Here is a 19005-nt window from a genome sequence, read left to right on the forward strand (position 1 = left end):
CTGAACGCTGCCATCACTTAAAAATTACAAATGAAAACCAGGCACGTTTTGATAGATGCAATAAATCTTATTGACTTTATTACACGTTGTATTTTAAGATCACTTTACATTCCTAGACAAAAGAGATGATACAAATAAATATAAGCTGTAAAACTATGGACAGAACTATTGACAGGTTCTTTGTCTACAGATCACCTAGGAGAAGGTGGAGATGGGTGGATCTCCAAGGAGCTGAGAGTTCTCATATGGACAGCTGTGCCCGCAGGGAAAGCCTTGGGCACGTCTCTTCAAAAAGGAAGGGGACTGAAGAAGGTAGTAAGCACCTGGACCACAGAGAGTTAAACCCCCCACTACAGGGTGAAATGCAGCGGAGACAAGTGTTCTCATTTCAGTTCCATCTCTGCATCTAATTATGGCTTTTGCAGGTTATCTCTTCCAATTCGTGATTTAACACTGCAGAAGTGGACCCACAGGAGTCACACTGAACTGTTTTAAAGCCTGGTGCACATTAACCATTACAAACAGAAGAGGGGACAGATCCAGGTTTATGGGTGTCTCACCAAAACTTGGCAAGTGCTCTGTGTTCAGTGAAGGCAGACTTAGTACACCTAAAAAAAATACTAAACACAAGTCTGATCTGATCTGTATAATGCATCAGTGTAGCCCGAGATACTATGACAGAGGTATATATTTTAAAAGATTCAAGCAGCATGCAAGTATTTTTAAAAAGGCGCTAGACCTATGTCAAGGATTTTAAGAAAGTGCTTTAAATTCCTATGCTTCAGTGTCATGTGGTGCTTGCTCCCAGAGCCGAGGCCTGACTTCTGCTCCATGTCACTTTTTAAAAAAAGATCCCATTATACAGATCAGAGCAAAGACGAGAAGGATGTTAAACATTCCTATGAAGAAACTGTGACGGCGCACACTGTCCGAGGGCCTCTTCCAGGAGTCAGCTGGATTTCCTGTCTTTGGCCGTTAACCTGCAGGAAGCCCAGATGGTTCAGATAACACCCACAGAGGGGCAAACTCGGCAGGAATGTTCCTTAAAAACTTCAACCCAGAGCTCAGCACGTTTTGTACAGCTTAAGACAATGTATTTTATCTTAATGTCAGTGCCACCGAGTATCTGGTTGAGGGTAAGTCCATCACAACGAGAATCTAAAAGCTTCTGTAACAATCTGAGATTGCCCGTGAATACACTAACCCAATCTCCAACCACAGCTCCAATTTAAATACACTGACTAAATAAGCAGTTTTATTCTTTTTCCACCCTACTGAATTTTTTTCACCTTGCTAATGAATTTCTACAGAATTAAAAGCAAAGCCTTTCTGACATATTAACCAGCTAGCTTATCAACACTAAAACGAGAACAGTTTGGGTTTGCACTGTGAGTTCCACTGTACCAGTCCTGCTACAAGGGGGTTTCCAGCATATGAGTTTAATATAGAATTCCCTACAGAACAGTAGTGACTGAAGAAGAGTGTGCGCATGTGCAGACACAAATGTGTCTGTGTATGCATTATTCACATAAAACATGTGTACATAGGTATGTACATATACAAGGTTATATATTTTGTTGCTATTTCAGGTTTTAGGACACCCCACCCCCCGCCTTGTTTCATTTCAATTCTCTTGAGCACTTACACCATACAATCATCTTTTAAAATGTCCGAGTACAGAAGATTATGTGCTGGAGAGAAAGAGGGAGGAAAGGGAAGAGAAGGTGACATTATATTATGCAACAAGAGCCAATTAAAAGGCTCTCTGTACAACAGTGCTTTATAAAAAGGAAGATTATGCCAGGTTTCCATAATCAGGTTGAAAGAAATCTGCCAGATGCCCACTCTCTCAATTATAAGCAAACTCCTCTTTCCTCCACCAGAACTAATATAAATATATATATATATGCACATATATGTGTATATATATATATTAATCTTGTGGTCCAGAAAAGCACTCCATGAATCAAAGCAGCTGAGTTAGTGTTTAACCGGGCCCGCTTGGGCAGCTGGCTCACCGAGGCATCATGCCTGCAAGATGCAGAGGTGAGCTGCGCTGAGCATTTGGTTCCTTCTGCTCATGGGGGTCAGACAGAATGGAGTTCTCCAGCCTGGATGAAGTCACTCAGCAGATACTTAACGAGCACACAAGGCAGAGTCCAAGAGCATTTCTAAAACCAGGCAAGTCCTCATACACTCACACATGTCAGTTTGGAGGAAGTCATCAGTGAGGGAGAGGAAATGGAAAAACATTCACAGGATGACAGCCAACAGCAACCAGAAAAAGTAACATTCCAAGGCTCAATATACAGTGAACTAAAACTTACAGATGAGCTGTGAGACATTAGACAGGGACACCTTACTCTGTCCTCAGTGTGACAGCTCCACCTCCCTCTACCCTGCCACACCAGCCTGCAGTGCTACAGGAGCCTGCTTTAGTCATAGGGCAGCTTTGCAAAGAGACTGTCAAGAGCAGTTCTTCCTCCCTTGTTTTCAAAGTAAAAGCCCTGGAATGAATACCAGATTCCATTACCCAGGCTCTGTTACATGTGCTTTCACACCCAGTGGGCTCTGCATGGGCTGGGAGGTGCGAAGAGAAAGCTGCTGACGTGGAATGTGGAACTCCACGGGTGAGGCACAAGAGGTGCCAAACGCTGAACCTCCTTAGACACCAAGGGGAGGGACCATACTTACAAGAGTGCACTCAAAGGCAGCTCCACATTCCGGTGCTCTGCCCTCTACCCAGCTTACAGGGGAGAGCAGAGTCAGCCCCGTCAGCCTGCTAGGAGGACAGCTTTGAGCCAATGCTACATTTCTCGTGAACAGTGGGGAGACGTGAGAAAATGGCCATACGCCACCCCGGAGTTTCAAGACTTTGTACGGACACTGGTTTCAAATGCCAGGGGTAAAGATGGAGGCAAAAGAGAGGAGGAAAGCTGTGGAGCTGGCACTGGTATGCAGAGGTATTCTTTGACAAGGTGGTTCCTGCTGGTAGGGGTGAGGTCTGTAGGAGGTCGGTTTAGAGGAGCTCTTACTTATGCCTGTAAACAAGGAAAGGACTTCAGTTTCTACTGCTTCCTTTCTTTTTAGAGAGCACAAAGTTGCTTCCAAGACCCCTCTTTTGTCCTACAGCTCTACAGGGAGGCACAGCTATCTGCTGGTGTGCACATGCTGACCGCTGCCATACTTCCTGCCTGTTCAGACCAACTTCTTAACCCCAAATGATGATGCCAGTCTTTCAAGCAGGAAGAGGAAAAACTATGCACCTAGTCAAGTTTGAACAGATCCTCTGCTTTTTAGCCTCATTTCATTCTCACTATGGAGCTCTGGAGCGGTGGTTCTGTTGAGATGAATTTCAACTCTGTCTTCTTATGGCCCAACAGAAAAAAGCCCAGTGCAGCAAAAGGGCTAGTGCAGAAGGAGAGACGGTGATGCTGTGAGGTGATCCCCATGCTTCCCATTGCTTCTAATACACTTTAATGTACCTCATGCATTTCTGATTTCCTAACTAAAATCTGTTCCCACAGAGGCCAAATGCTGAATTGCAAGTACGTATCTTCCTGTGGCTCAGTGCACCTGGACTGGCACAAGTCAGTTAAACAGCAAAGAGGCCACCTCCAGAGGAAAGGGGCTGGAGTCTGGCTGGGAGTTCTCTCTGCAGGTTTTTACTTGTCTCTGCTCTCAGAAGGCAAAGGCTGTTGGTGCCCTGGAGAGGAACTGCTGGTTTTACTTTGGAACCAGCCCTCGGGACTGTGGGTAGAGCTGAGAACTATGGGTGCCTGCTGAAGAGGATCCCCCTGATTTCCTTCCAGTTTTAGGCCTGAAGAAGTAAAAATGAAAAAATAAACAAAAAACCCCAACAATGTCACCTGTTACTTGTCAAAATTAATCTTCCAAAAAGCTAATTATTTTTTTTTACTGGATTTATTCTCTATAATCAGTCTCAGCTTTCTTTTCTTCCCTATATTCCTTTCTCTCTCTCTCTCTCCTTTACAGCCAAGCTCACATTAACTTCACTGATGCGAAGCGCTGACAAACAGCAACTGTACCACTGTCTGCTAGTCTGCTTACTAAAGGTCCGACTCACCTGGGTTTTGATTTTTTATTTGAAGTGCTCTCAAAGGTTGAAGCATCCACCTGTATCTCATCTTCATCCTGCAGAGCTGCTTCTAGAGCCGCCTGAACTTTGGGAGCAATGGCTGGACCTTCATAGTCTCTCGTTGTTCGGCTGGGCATGTCAAGTTCCAGTAGTACAATGTTCTCTGCCTGAAACAAATAAAAGCAGAATGCAAATCTGCATGTTTTCACACAAATTATTTCCTTTCCCTCCAGAAGCTTATTCTTTAGTACTTTATAAATGTATGCAGGACACTGTAAAAATTTACATCCCATAGAAGAAATCCTCCAAATCCTCTGAAATTCACATTCCCCTGATCAGGAGGGTAAACACAGGAAGGTTGTAACCACATCGGGGCTTACCCTGTACCGAGCCTCTGGACGAATCATCATGGACTTCCTGGCATGTTGGCTCAGTGGCCTTTTGTATCCTACAGCAGATACCGGTCTTTTCATCATCTGCTGGTTCCTAGAGAAAAATATTCAGTCTATTATACAACAGAAACAATAACTCCTCTTTGAGTTTATGAGCTAAAACATCTGCAAATTCCACACAGAAATATGTTTCAAGAGAGCAAAAACTACCTAGGCTGCATTTGCAGGAACAGCTCTCACAGCCAGAGACAAGCAGATAACAGAGTTATCTTGCATCATCTGCTCCCTGCGCAAAGGGGAGCATTTCTATATGCTTTTACTATACAGTCTGCAGTTACACTCAGCTGCACCCAACTTTCTAAACCTGCTGTAGAGAACTTTCTGTGTAGAGAGGCAGGATCTAGCCACAGCTTTCATAATAGTAATTATTCTTCAGAGCTTTCCAGTCTAAAGCAGAAAGAAATATGATAGGAATTTACTGCTATTTTAGTAGTGAATGCACTATTACATATATTCCACATATAACTATTGGGCTCATCTAGAAGAAAAATCCCAGTCTTCCAAGAATTCTCCTAACTGTACATTCCTATTTTATTCAACCTACTAAGAGGAATATTTTTTTTATTTTATTGTGCAGCAAGAAGCTACGAACTACAGGGCCAGTTTAAATCCCCAATTCAATCCCTCTTTTGATGTTCCTTGTTCTTGACAGCTAGAGGGTTTTCTGTGACCTGTAATTCTATCTCAAGAAAAGATTAGAAATACACTCACTCCAGACGGGTTATGGGATGCAGTTTCCACTGGTCTTCCTCTTCATCAAAGAATGATCTGTTCATGATCTTATTTTTTTCTTCCAAGGGAATAAAATTTTCAATAATCAGGTGCCTACGTGCAACCACAAAAATGAGAAATACACAAGAAACATAATTAGTAGATGACTTCCTCCACTGCTCCTCTCCCAATGACTTAATCCAGCCCTGGAAAAGGAGGAATATTTTAGTTTTCTCATGCTTAAATTTTGTTCCACAAGTGTGAACAATGCAGTCCCTCCGCTCCCCTCCCAAAGAAACTGCCTCTGTTACAGCTAACAGCAGGCAATGAAGCGATGGGATTTACTTTAGCTTGAGTTCCCTGGTAAGTTCATTTTGGGTCTGTTCCAGTTCCTGGCGCTCCTTGATGTGCTCTTCTTGGAGATCATGGATCTCTGCCTTCACAGCTTGCAGCTTGGAAAACAACTGGAACACACAGTAAGTGCCAAAGTCATAACCTGCCAATGTTCCTTTCACTTTCACACAAAAGTTGATTTTATTCCTAACTCACTAGACATCGAATATTTTTCTTTTTACCTTTTTGAGCTTTTTGGTCTTTATGTCCACCTCTTGCTGAAGAGAACTATAGGTCTCCTTCAGCTCTAGTGTTTCCTCATCCCGACTTTCCATCTGTTGCTGGATTTCTCGCTCCCGACGTTTCTGAAGGATGTGACATACAATTAAAGACCGCAATTACATTGCAACCTCCAGGCTGACATAAATGAAACCAATGCTCAGGACGTTTTTACTTCCCTGGGTTCCAGGGCTTTTGCTTTAGCTTCATGCTCTTCCTATCTCTTGCCTTAGAAATACGAGAAGCATTAACTCTTCTTTGTTCTTATTTTGCTACTAAAAGCAGATAGTGTGAATAAGTGCTCAAGGTTCAATTAAAGAATCAAATTTCAGGTTTAGTAGTTTTTTTTCTTTTTATCAATTCATCATTGCACTGAAGAATCACCAACAGAAAATGCATAACAGAAAATTAACTTTTAGCACGTAGTAAACATCCTTCCCTCAAGCTAATGACTGAACTGTCACTCTCTGAGGTCTCCCAATTATTTCTTTACCCACAGAGAGTTCCAGTCAAGGTATGACATAAATCTTTAACGTGAATAGCTAAAAGAAAATTATTATAAACCTTCTTTACATATTTTATACAATGTAAATAGGACACAAACCCTTCCCCCATCTTTTGAGATAAATTATTGCCATTAAACCAATTTTAGGGTTAACCCTGGGAAGATTTTCTAAGTTTCTCCTGACACAATGTTTTATAAAAGTTCTGCAGCAAGGCTTTTTATACAAAACAATAAATGTTCTTCCTTGTACCTGTTCTGCAATTTCCTGTCGTTTCTGTTCCAGGATTTTCTGCTGTTCGTTTGTGTGATCCACAATGTTTTTCCCTCCCACCAGAAGCTTGCTTTCCATTGCCTGAAAGGAAAAACCAGGGTCAGAAGTTTATTTCAGTGACTACGGAATGCAGCTTTCTCTCATACAGATACCACTTCTTCAGGGAATTCTCTTTCAAGTCAGCTGCTACAAGAATTACTATTTCTTAAAATTCCTATAAAACTGTGGGATTAATGAAATCGTAACTTGCTCAGAATTACACACTGCTGCAATGTGTGGCAAAGCTGGAGAACCAAGACACGGGCTCCCCTGTAAAGTACTTGTTAATGATCTGTGACAGAATGAAGCATTTTTTGTGCTACAGCTTGTGAAAAGATGCGTCATCACACTTTATTGTGCAGATTGCTTAAGATCCTACAAGATGAGCACATAAGAACAATGAAACAACTCATGAATATTGAAATATGTAATTAATGGTGGAAATGTCATCTTCTGTCTTGAAACAGTTTATTTTAAAATCTTTCAATCTAAACACAAATCACTATCCTGGAAACTTCTTGTGAAATGTCTTTCCAAATAGGGAAACCCTCTATTCTCCCCACAGCCTAAACCGCTTTCAAAAAGCACAACAAGGAAAAATTCTACCTTGATTTTAGCACTCAACATTTCTGTTGCTTCTTTCTCTCGTCTCAGGTCCTCCATTTTCTTCTCTTTCTCTTTCAGCAGTCTCATCTTTTCTTCTGCTACCAAGCTGTGATCCTCAACTATAGCTTTCTTCTCAATCTCCAGCTTTTCTTGTTGCTCCCTCCAATAGTCATCTTTGTCATCTCCTTCATCCTCGCCCTCTTCAGTGTCCTCCTCCTCTTCCCCACCATCTCTCCTCCTTTCCCTCCTCTTTCTTTTGCCAATAGACCGTTTTTCCAACTGTGCCTTGAGTCGAGCAATCTCTTCCTGGAATTCTCGTAGCAGAGCATCCTTAGGATCCTCATTCACTCGTGGCTTGTTCTTGATGTTTTTGGCACGATTGGCATACCTCAGCGTTGTCAGAGTCTCCTCTACATTGTACGAGGCAGGGCCTATATTGGCCACCATCACAGTTTTGGCATTGCCACCTAACGAGTCTTGAAGTAACCTAGTCAGCTTTGAGTCCCGGTATGGAATGTGTGTGCTTTTGCCATCTACTAGGGCAGATATAACGTTGCCCAAAGCTGAAAGAGAGAGATTGATTTTAGTAGCTTCCTTTAACCTTTCCCCCTGTGCTCCAGTCTTAGCTTGCCGCTCGCTGCCTGCAAGGTCTACCAGGTTGAGTTTCCCAACACGGATGTGATTCTCGCCATCAAGTCCCAACTCGCTGCATTCGATAGTGATCACAAAAATGGCATGAGATCGTGAGCTGTGTTCGTTCATGTTAGTGGCACCAACAGAGCGATTTTGGTTTCCCACATTCATGACATGCTCTATCTCTTTGACGCTTTTCGTAACAAAGGAGGACAAATCCTTAACATAGACACCTGTATCTGGTCTCTCCTTTAACTCCAGCCGCTTGGATTGATCCTTTGATAACAAGTCTCTGATTTCTTCTTGGTATATTTCCAAATAAGATGCTCTAACAAGGTATTGCTGATTTTGAGATCGAGAGATGTGAGTGAAGATGTGATCGAATGAATTGGGGATGACCCCTCTTTTTTCAGGATCACCACGCACCCCTTCCATCGTATACGTTTTCCCTGTCCCAGTCTGCCCATAGGCAAAGATTGTCCCATTAAACCCTTGCAGAACAGAGTCCACGAGAGGTCTGAAGGTCTCATCATAGAGTTCAACCTGTTTGGAATTCCAGTCATACACAGCATCAAAGGTGAAAGTTTTAGGCAGTTCATGAGATGTTCCCCGCGGATTCTTCACTGAGACCTGCCCTAACTTGACATCCACGTTAACGACCTTTTCATATGAAGCTGTCTTCTCTTTGCTATTCATTGGCCGGCATCGTACCACCACCCTAACAGACTCGGAGCTCTTTAATTTAGACATGACAGCAGGTCTGTGGCTGGCGTGATCTGATCGACGGATGATCCCGTGCTAGAAACCTGAAAAGGAAACAGAGGAGGAAAATGTAAAGGCAGTTTTCAGCCGGTGACAATTTTCCACAAAGCCAAAGATTCAACTCATCTATTCAAGCAGCATTTCATATTCATTAAGCTACGAGGGATTTTGAAGAATATAAGTAATGTACAACATGAACACTTCATAAAAGCCTGAACTGAGACAGGATTATTTTACCAAAGCCTGTCCCTCAAATGGTATCATTTCTACGAGCTCTGCTGCAAAAAATCTTAATCAAATCACACCTTCACAGTTGGCAGAGATCCTCTTCTTGACCCTTAGAAGAATCATCATGCCTTTTAAAGTATTTCTAAAAATAATATGATACTTTTCCATTGATCTTCTTTGTAGTCAGACTTTCTGGTTTAAATCTCATACTTTGAAAATCTAGTACAGACTTGCTCTCAGACTTGAAAAGGAATCAGTCAGGTGCTTTAAGCGCTGCACCTACCTACCAAAATTCAAGAGAGAATTATAAATAAAGCATTTTCAGAGTTGCCTCTTCTTACGCCTCCTAGGTATTGACAAAACCTCATATTTTTGAGACATTTATATTACAATCCCCTCTCATGTGATGTGCTGTGTCATCAGGACCATTCTGCCACAGAAGGTTTAAGACTTATGCCTGGGTTTTCTTAAATGACAGCAGATCCCTGGAATACTGCCCAAATGTTTCTCTCCTCTTGTGCCTTACACTTTTGAAGTCACTTTCTAGAAGCCTGCTTGCAGAAAAACAGGTCTTAATTGGGGTGCAGCAGCTGCAAGGATTCATGACAAAATCATAAAATAGTTTGTCCATTTTCAGGCATCACATCCCCTGGATAACCTGCATTTCAACACTTGGGAAAACTGACGTTACCTTTCCTTTTGGTCAAGAATCAAGTGAAAATAAGTGTTACAAAAACGTTTTCAGCCCGTCTTGCAATCTAGCTCGCTACAAAGGGAATCATTAAAGCAGCCAAATGCAGCACAGTCTTCCAATGCCTGCAAATATGGTAAAACAAACCAGCAAGGGGAGTGAATTACCCCAGTGAGGTGGGGTCTGAAATCAGTGGGCCACGAAGAGGAGTATTTCCACCACCTAACTGCAGCGAGGCGAGGGTGCATGCAGCCACAGGATGCCTGTGTTGTCCCCTGCCAAGGGCACTGCTGCAGCCTCGTAAATTCAGGCCTGTCACACTCCAACACTGACAGTCACTTTTGGCCCTGCGCTTGCCCAGGGGGGTCCAGGCAAAGCACAGCCACTCCCCGCCAATGCTGGACAGCCACTGTTGTGTACCAGGCAGCCCCAGAACTCCTCATCTTTCTGTTCCACTTCCAAACTTCCTGGTCAATGTTGATCTTGAGTTTGTATTTTTTGCACAAGTATCATCAATACACTTCACACAGAGAGCAGCATTCCAACTTGCACTCAGCAGGGAGCAGAAGGGAGAGCTATAAGGTTGGAGTAATCTGCATTATGCTTCATCTAATGCTTAAGCAACCAGGGGACATCAGGGTGTGAAGTGGACACCTGCCAGGATTTGCCCTTCTCAGGCTTTTGAAGGTGAGTTTAAGCTCCTTTCATATCACTTATAAAAATTTCATAAAAGCAATGAGTCTTTCGAGCCCACCCTCCTCTTCCTATAATGTGACTGCCCTCCGCAAAAGGATCCTGCAAACCAGCTTGAGTGTCTTCCTCAGCTGGAACTACGCATCCATTTTTCTCGGGAAACTGAAGACAACTGTACTTGCTTTAGCTATTTCAAGCACAACAGTTCACGCAGATCTATGCTATTATTTTTTCTTTTGGCAATATACTTTTACTGGGATTTCCCACAAAAGCCAGATCTGCCCAAGCACAGTAACCCACTGAAATAGCTCCTGCGCTGGCGTTCCAGCTGAATTAGGTTTACAAGATTCAGCATTAGTCTTAACTCACATTGCATAAACCCAGTTCACAGATCCGAATCCTTCATGACTGGGTAGAGAGGAAGAAACAGGCTGTTGCATCCCGCAGTCATTAGCACAATGAGCTGCCATTTACAACAGAACAAAAAGACTCTGTTACTGCTAAAGCGACAGCCTTACATGGAAGATCTGAGCAGCACAGCTTGTGCAATGCCGTGTGATTTCTAATATGCTTTTTTTCCAAAATTACCTTTCAGGAAGAGCTCCGAGATCCTTCTGCCAACTGGAAATAAAGGTAAAACTATTACACACTGGGAACCCCAGGTAGCGGTGGCACATGTTCAAGTCTGGCCTTCTCAGGACATTCTCACTGTTCCACTACCAGCTGGATCGACAGCAACCCATGCATCTTGTCTTGATTGTTTTTCACTCAGTAATTGCATGTCTCAGGAGAGCTTCTCAAACAAGGTGACAGAGAACTTCAGGAACAGAGCTAGAGGACTGAGGAAGGCACCATATTTCTAGCCCAATATCCAGACTGTCAATCTGCACTACAAAGAATAACACAAGAGTAACAAATAAACATGTTTAAGAACTGCATGGAAACCTCAATATGGCCTTCAGAATTCCTTTGGTTGTGAGGGGAGAATCCTTGCTCCTCACAATTCTCGTGAAAGTGCATGGTAGCTGCCAAGAGGAAGATGAGGAATGTGGGTTGAATTGACCAAACTAGACAATCATCCAGAAGAAGCACTTCACAACCTGCACAGTGAATTCAAACTACTACAGGAATTTTGGTTCGCAACTGAATAAAAATTTTCCCTCTTAATTAACAATGCCGAATAAAGATGACCTTACTGTCTGACCCACAAGGAACACCTCTTCTAGAGTACTAACAGAGAAAGAATATGTGAATGGGGACAAGTATTGCAGAATCACAAAAAGCAACTCTCCCTCTACTCATCATGAATAGCTGTATATACAATACACGCTCCTCTGTCCATATCTACCAGACATGTTCCTATAGTTCAAGTTAACCACTGAATTTTTTGGACAAGTTCACAAAACAACTGCTGCTTCATTTGTCAGCATACTTATTTCACATCACAACTGCAGCTTCATTTATTATGGTGAATGTTCACATTGACAAATACTCAAATTAGACATAAATTCTGAAAAAGAGAGCCTTGATTCATTTTATATAATTGATATCCAAAATACTTTGATAAGAGTGCCATTTTTGAAAGCAACTGTGACTAACTTTAAATGATCAGAATTAAATTAGTCTTCACATAGACTATTTTTTCACAAGAGTACACATAGGCATCCATATGGTCATCAGGAAGTTAGCCGTGAAATACCCAGCATGTCTGCTCTGCAACAGCTTTGGCAGAGGTAAACACTGAACAAAAATTATGTTGCATATTTGCTGTTCCTCTGGGTGTATCTCATCAACATGAGCTTGGAAACCTTTTGACACCTTTCCCTATTTCACTTGCAAGTCTCTTTTTATAGTCACAAATAACTTACTTCACCCCTGATTTGGGCTATTTTTGTAACAACCTATCACGAATCATCTCCAATTATTTTAGCTACTGCTGTGAAGTTTACTGGAAGCATAACAAATGATGTTTCTTCTCAGATTTACCCAAGTGTGAAACTGAAAATAAAACCAATTAGTGGGCAGTGTTTGTATTCCCCAGAAACTCCACGGCAATGTTTGAGCTGCCCAGGACAGCCAGCAGAGCGGGGAAGGCCGCCGTACTGTCTGCTCTTCTGCTATGGGCAGGTGGACTTTGTTCATGGAATTAGCTCAGCCTAAAGTGACCCGGGCCTGGTCCCTAAGAGTCAAGGTCAAGGCTAAGATGAATGCATTTGAAGATGTGCTCCAGATGACCAAGAGGGGAGGGTGGGTGGAAATGGAAGCATTGCTGTTTATTTCAGTCAACACAAGGTTGTGCCTGAGAAAATAAGCAATGCCACAATCTGAAGGTAAGCTAAGGTAACCGCTGCTCGTCAGAAACTTTCAGGAGTTGGGACCTGACGGCTCAGCCAGCCGTGCCCAAGAAACACCACATCCCACCGCCTACCTATCCCCTTATCCCACCTGCCCCGAGGCTTCTCCGCTTCCTGCCTTAAGATTAAAGATGTCAGAAAGATTTTCTTGGTACACTACCTAAACTCTTCCCTCGCATCTCTCTGCAGATTGCTGGGTACCACTCAAAAAATTCCATTGCTTTCTTTCAATTTAAATCTTTCAAATATTTGTGGATTCATAATGTCTTGGCTTAATTGCTTGTGTCTTCCCTCCTTCATAAGCCGACTGCCCCTGTTGTTGTCGTTCTCCTCTCACCTCCCTGCTGAATGCCTGGCAGACCGGACACCCCCAAAGCATGTGCCCTGATGTCACTTAGTGTCTGTGGTCACCTCCAGCACGGCACCCCACGGGTGTCCCCTGCCCGGGGAGGTGGCACGTGAGTACGGGACCCCCGCTCCAGCCGGGAACCCGACTTAATTTCTGGTTACAGGGTCACCCGAGCATCACCCACCGCCCTCGCTGCTGCGACAGCGGGCGCAGCGGGGAAAGGGTTCCGGAGGCAGCCGGACACGCGGCCCGATGGGGGAGTGGGGACGGGGGGCCACCCGCCCGAACGGGGCCACCCGCCCGCGGCCTCGCTACAGGCGGCGGCCGAAGCCCGCCTCCCCCGCTCGCTCTCCCGGCCGACACCCCCCAGGCGCGGCTGGGCCCACGCGTGCAAATGGAGGCGGCCTCACGGGCAGCGACTCCCCGGGCTGTCACCCCGCGCCGCACCGGGGCGGCCCTGGGGCGGGTGCCCCTGCGTGAGCGCCGGCCCGTGGGAGCTCCCGGGGCGGCCCCGGCGCACAGGCGCGGGTGGCGGGGCCGGCGGGGGCCGCACACGGCCGGGCCGGGCCGGACTCACCTGCGCCGTCACCATGGAGCCGCGCGGCCGCCTCCTCCCGCGGCACCGGAAGCGGCGAGACGGCCCCGCCCCCCGGGCGTGACGCACTTCCTTAGCAACGCGCGCGCCCGCCCCCACGCCCGCCACTTCCGTAGCTACCGGCCCCGGTGGCACCGCCTCCCGCCGGGCCCGGATGGAGCCAGGACAAAGGGGCCACCGCCCCCCGGCGGCCCCGGTGCCTCGCGAACCATTCCCGGTTCTTGCCGCAGCCGCGAGCGCCGGGCTGGGCCCCACCCGGCCGGGCCGCCTGAAGGGCCGGAGCCGTGCCCGCTTCACCGCAGCCCGCGGCAGAGGAAGGAATGGCGGTGCCACACCCGTGAATATAAAATCGAGGTTTTATTATTACAAGAAATACGTTTAAAAAAAAAAAACCAAAAACCAAACACACAACCGTTTCAATACATTGTTTTCCCAACACTATGCGGAAAGGCTGCCCTTGCCCTGCCCTGCGGCAAGGAGCCCCGATGGCACCATCCAAGACGAAGCCATGTGAAACACCCAGGAGTGTGCAGGTTTCCAGGCACCCAGCTGCCCCAGGCCCTGCAACCACCCAGTTCCCCAGTTTCTGGAAGCCAGCACCAAGGAAACAAGAGATGAGAGCCTCTGCCATCCTGACACTTGGGGACCTGCTAGTTCAGCCTTCTTTTGGTCACTCCCTTGAGCCTTCAAAACTGAGGAACATTTTCAAGAAGGAAAAATCCCACCACTAAAAAGACATTTAGAGTTAAACCCCTGTAAACGCTCCACGACAGCACCGTTGAGACCACAGTAGCACACTAGAGGCAGCCAGTCCCGGTACCACTGACTCAATTCAGTGGCATTTTTAAAAAAGCAACAGCAAGTTCTGTACTCAGTCTTTGGATAAAAGAAAAAGAACATCACAGGAGTACCAGAAGGCATCAGCCAAGCTGAGTCTCACATCAAGATTATTGGTGTTACCAGCACTAAACTGCACTGGGCCAAACAAAGGGGTTTGGGCTGCTGTTTCACCATCAGCGACCAATTTCCACAGGGAACTACTCCTGCAGACAAGAGCTGTGTTGTCAGAGGGGTTTTTTTACAAAATATAGTAAGAAAACAGAAGCCATTACCATAGACCTAGGTACAACATACACCAACCCCACTACAGCTACTTTAGAAGTCTTAGCTCAAAACCAGTTTCACTCCGACCACAGACCTCCACCTGACATCAACAGCTACAAAGCTACAAGCCCTAAATCTCCAACTCTCAACTGGCTATGAAAGATCTCCTGCCTGTGTTCCCGCAAACGCCTTCTCCTCAGTTCAACACAAAGACAGGCTGAAAAGGCAGCACATTAAAACATGCCCCTGCTGCACTTCTCTAGTGCCGCTGAAGAGATCCAGGTGCCCCAAAGCACTGCTGAAGAGCAGGTATGAAATGTCTTTTGACATAGAAATGGAAACTGAGGCACTGAGGTGACATAGGTCTAGTAAGGCAACAGTGGCACCTGATAAAACCCAGAGGTAATTTCCAGTCCAGAGCTCTACTTTGCACTTTCTTTCCAGGGACCGCAATATGCCTGAAAATACTCTGCACTTAAAGAGAACTTATGGTCAGTTTTGGACAAGAAGTTTCACAACTTCTCCAAGTAAAATTTAAGATTTAACGGGAAAAAAAATATGAAGAAGAGGACACCTGAGCAGCTGCTTCATCATGATAGCTGGCAAACCCCAAACAGTGAGAATGGAGAGCTATATAAACTACATCTAAAAAACTGTACATAGTTTATAGTTTTTCCATAAACTATATGATTTAAAATTTCTTTTCTGCCTGACCTCACACTGAAAATATAGGAGAAGACAGACAAAACAGTCTAGAAGCCATTGTGAGGAGTATCACAGGGCTGAAGCAGGCCTGTGGCAGCCTGGCAGTGTGTTCTGCATGCAGAACACAGTGCCGAGTGGTCCCTTAGCACGGTACCAAGCTCAGAGGCCTGAGAACCATGGAGCCTGTTCCTCTTCTGGTCAGAATTCATCCCGTAATCTTGGTGGGTGGTCCATACCAAAAAATGAAGAGGGTCTTCCATGCACATCGCGCTCTCTTTTCACAAAGGCAGTAAACGAAGAGACACAGTTTCCAATAAAATGATCAGACTGACCGAGGATGTACAAATCAATCTGAGGCACTTCTGGCTGCAAGCTTACAACCTTGATCTGCAGAGAAATGAGGAAAGCAGATGAATCCAGTCATCTATTATTACAATCCAAATGTCTTGGCATAATATTAGAAATGGAAATATACAACAAAAAGAGAGTGGATTCCATCTTAAGTTGCCCTTTAACTCATTTATGAATAGATAAATGTCAAAAATTTTGCAAATCACTTGGATTTATTTAATTGAGGTCTTTTTCAAGGCAAAATTAACTACCATGCAGAATAATGCTCTTCAACCTCTGGGAAAGGAAGAGTTTTACAGTATAATTTTAATTGCTATGAGAAAAACCACTTTGAGATGCCAATATTTCTGTGAATAGCATATTACACAACTGCCTGCCTGCTGTGGGTGGCAGCATCAGACCAAAATCCAAGGAATGTTTTTATGAAAGCTCTCCTACCTGAACAGGTTTCTAAAATACTTACCTTTTCTTGTAAAAACTGCTGTATTTCCGTTGTGTAGGGCTCAGAATCAGTAGCGATATAAACAGATTTAGCTTCTGTCTTTTTCACCCAGAGCTTGAGAGCACGCTTGATCTCTTTGAGGTCTGGCAGGCACATGTCCATGGTAAGAGGGACTGCAGCGCTTTGGTCATAGCCCACGCACTGAGGTGAAGCCATGAAGTGTGGCCCGGCTGTCCCATCCTTTAACATATTGCAGGCGTTTTTCTATTGGGAGAAGGAAAGAAAATATCACTTTTGAATTGCAAGTGGGAGAAAACACTGTCACGTCCGCCACATCTGCCAGCAGCGTCAGCCTGATTGAAAGGGGAATCCCAACAGCACTGCTAAGGGCTCAGGCTGCCACCCCAGAAGCACAGCTCCTCTTTGGGCAGCTTCTTCCACAGAGCATTAGCCACCAGTCTATAGCAACTGTACAGACCACAACAACCAGTCCCGCATGGGAACCCTACCCAGTCTGAGCCGATCCTCAGGTGAATTCCTACATAGGGCCTGACCAGCAGAGAATGAATATAGGCCTCTCCTTTCTTCACCATTTCATCAGACCACACCATGTATTTCTGGAGGGGCCGGTGTTCCTCTAAGACTGGAAATTGGGCTGGAGCTCCAGGTAAGGCGAGTACAGGGTGCTCAGAGGGTGAAAACCTAAGGAAAGAAATAAAACCACCAGTCTGAAACATGACATAACCTTGCATGTGTCATCTTGCCCAAAGACTACTGTGAAGGTTAAAACAGAAACTATGAACAACTTGAAATATACAGCATCTATTGCTCTAAATTTGGATAAATTTTAACCATTTTCCCATCTGAATGCAACACTGAAGAAAATGCAGGTGCTGCACTTTACCTCAGACCTTTTATTTAACAGACAAAAAGGTAAGAATCTCACATGCAGTGATGAGCCACCAAGCAATGACAGCTTATATTTTCACCCCAGATGAGAGCAATTCTGTCACCCAAACTTACTGATACCACCTGTAGCTCTGAAAACGAGGTAACCAGTAAAATACAGTTCATGATCAGCAACTGAGAACCAAGTTCTTTTTGAAGAATAATTACATGTGTAATCAGTAAATACTGTAGCTAGGTATTACTGGCTCAGAAATCAGTGTTAGAGAGTTCACACCTAATAACACTCACAGGAAGAGCATGCTCAGCAAATATTTAATGGTAAAAGCACTAAGATTTTTAATTATATTGCTAATTAACCACTTCAATATCTCTCCCCCAAAAGGCAAAAGCTTTACACAGTGACTAGCACAACTGTTTTTACAAGTTACTTGAAATGCCTACAGTGGCGTGCCAGCACTGTTCCACCTTCTTGCTACCTTTGGATCCAATGGTCCTTGTATGCAGAACTGAAGGAAATTCCCTTGAAGAGTTCAGACTTATCAAAATTCACTTGAAACTGATCCCAGAAGGGACCAAATGGGTTTCCATCCTGCAAAGGAAAGACAGGTGTTCATTCAGCACATACACAGAGCCCAAAAGGCTGACCTAGCAAGATCCTGAAGGGCAAAGCCAAAGAGCTTTTCTGTTACTGGAGGAAAGCAGGCCAAATACAACAGCCTGTTTGCCATATATCAGCTCCACAGGAAGGAGAGAATGAAAAAAACTAAAAAAAGATCTAAAGCACAGGCCATATTAAAAGAACAGGAATGCCACAGCTCTCAGACTTGTAATTAAAAGAAGTTGCTTTAAAACCAGCGGGCAGCTATACCACAGATGGGAAACTGGCAGAGACCAGGAGGAGATAAGCTACAGACCCGTTCTCCTTATGGTCACAATCAAGTCCAAAGTGATAGAACTCACTTACGCAGACCATCTTCCTGAGCCCCACGCACCTGCTGACCAAGCTGAGCATGAAGGTACAGCATGCCACACCACGACGCACTGAAAGGAAGGCTGCAACCCGAGTGAGGCAGTCATTCCCTTCAGGAACAGCAGCAGAACTCAGCTGTGCCGGCGGGGACGCAGGAGGAACTCACCTTCATGGGACAGGTACTTTTGTCAGCACTCCTCTGAGCTGCCGCTTCGAAGCAGTAGGCCACTCGCTTGCCAGGTGGCCAGTGAAGGGGCGCCAGCTTTTCCATGAAGTCCTCCAAGCTGATAACACGGTGGTATCGCAGCAGCGGCTCCAGCCTGAAGTGCTCGGTGTAGGGTACGTGCAGCTGGGGAGGACAGGCCCGCCTCACTCACGGGCAGCGGCACACTGCCCCCGCGCCGCCCGGCCTCCCGCGGCTCACCCCGGGCGGGGGCCGCCGCCCTGCGCACCGCCCCCTCCCCGCTGCCCCCGCTGCCCGCCCGGCCCCCGCGGGCTCACGTTGGTGTAGGGCGGGCGGTGGTGGCGGTACTCGATCCACGGCGGCACGGCCAGGGTCCGGTTGAGGGCGCGGGCGAAGGCCAGGGCTCCCAGGAAGTGCTCGGCCTGGTTCCCGAACCGGCCTGCAGCAGAGGCGAGAGCGGGGCTCAGACGGGGCATCTCCCGGGGACTCCCCTGGGGGCTCCGCCGGGGACTCCGCGCCGGCCCCGCCGCGCCGGGAGGGCCTCACCCATGCAGGGACAGTAGAGCACGTAACCGGCCGCGTCCCAGGCTGGCGCTGCGCCGCCTCCTGCCGCCATCTCCTCCAGCAGCAAGACGAGGAGCAGGATAAGGACCGGCGACGCTGCCATGGCGGCTCGGCGGAGGTCAGCGAGAGGCGGCCCCATCCCGGCATGCCCCGGGGCCCGCCGGAACGGCCTCTCT

The 19005-nt window shown here is 45.9% G+C and overlaps 3 protein-coding genes across 7 annotated transcripts in view; 1 reads left to right on the plus strand and 2 right to left on the minus strand.

Annotated features, from left to right (window-relative positions):
* BCL2L1 (BCL2 like 1) overlaps positions 1 to 19005 on the plus strand; it is a 198433-nt gene that overhangs the window by 25469 nt on the left and 153959 nt on the right. The gene's annotated exons all lie outside the window — the stretch shown is intronic.
* Positions 47 to 13656, minus strand: KIF3B (kinesin family member 3B). Of its 5 annotated transcripts, none has more exons than XM_055814276.1 (10): positions 13583 to 13656; positions 10891 to 11191; positions 7296 to 8734; positions 6630 to 6731; positions 5838 to 5960; positions 5608 to 5726; positions 5263 to 5376; positions 4480 to 4585; positions 4088 to 4266; positions 47 to 3041 (listed from the first exon to the last, which is right to left on the minus strand). In XM_055814276.1, exons 3-10 carry the CDS (start codon positions 8676 to 8678, stop codon positions 3032 to 3034), a joined length of 2136 nt encoding a protein of 711 aa, XP_055670251.1. In that variant the 5' UTR covers positions 8679 to 8734; positions 10891 to 11191; positions 13583 to 13656; the 3' UTR covers positions 47 to 3031. The 5 variants fall into 5 exon arrangements, with proteins under 5 accessions (XP_055670251.1, XP_055670249.1, XP_055670250.1 ...); XM_055814274.1 differs by having other exon boundaries at positions 47 to 3820; XM_055814275.1 differs by having other exon boundaries at positions 47 to 3820; positions 10891 to 11186; positions 13583 to 13601.
* On the minus strand, positions 13939 to 18985 carry POFUT1 (protein O-fucosyltransferase 1). Its single transcript, XM_005239974.4, has 7 exons — positions 18812 to 18985; positions 18583 to 18704; positions 18248 to 18430; positions 17588 to 17700; positions 16712 to 16904; positions 16224 to 16466; positions 13939 to 15796 (listed from the first exon to the last, which is right to left on the minus strand). Exons 1-7 carry the CDS (start codon positions 18966 to 18968, stop codon positions 15608 to 15610), a joined length of 1200 nt encoding a protein of 399 aa, XP_005240031.4. The 5' UTR covers positions 18969 to 18985; the 3' UTR covers positions 13939 to 15607.

The sequence above is a fragment of the Falco peregrinus genome, chromosome 9 (genome assembly GCF_023634155.1).
Source record: "Falco peregrinus isolate bFalPer1 chromosome 9, bFalPer1.pri, whole genome shotgun sequence".
Taxonomy (NCBI): Eukaryota; Metazoa; Chordata; class Aves; order Falconiformes; family Falconidae; genus Falco; species Falco peregrinus.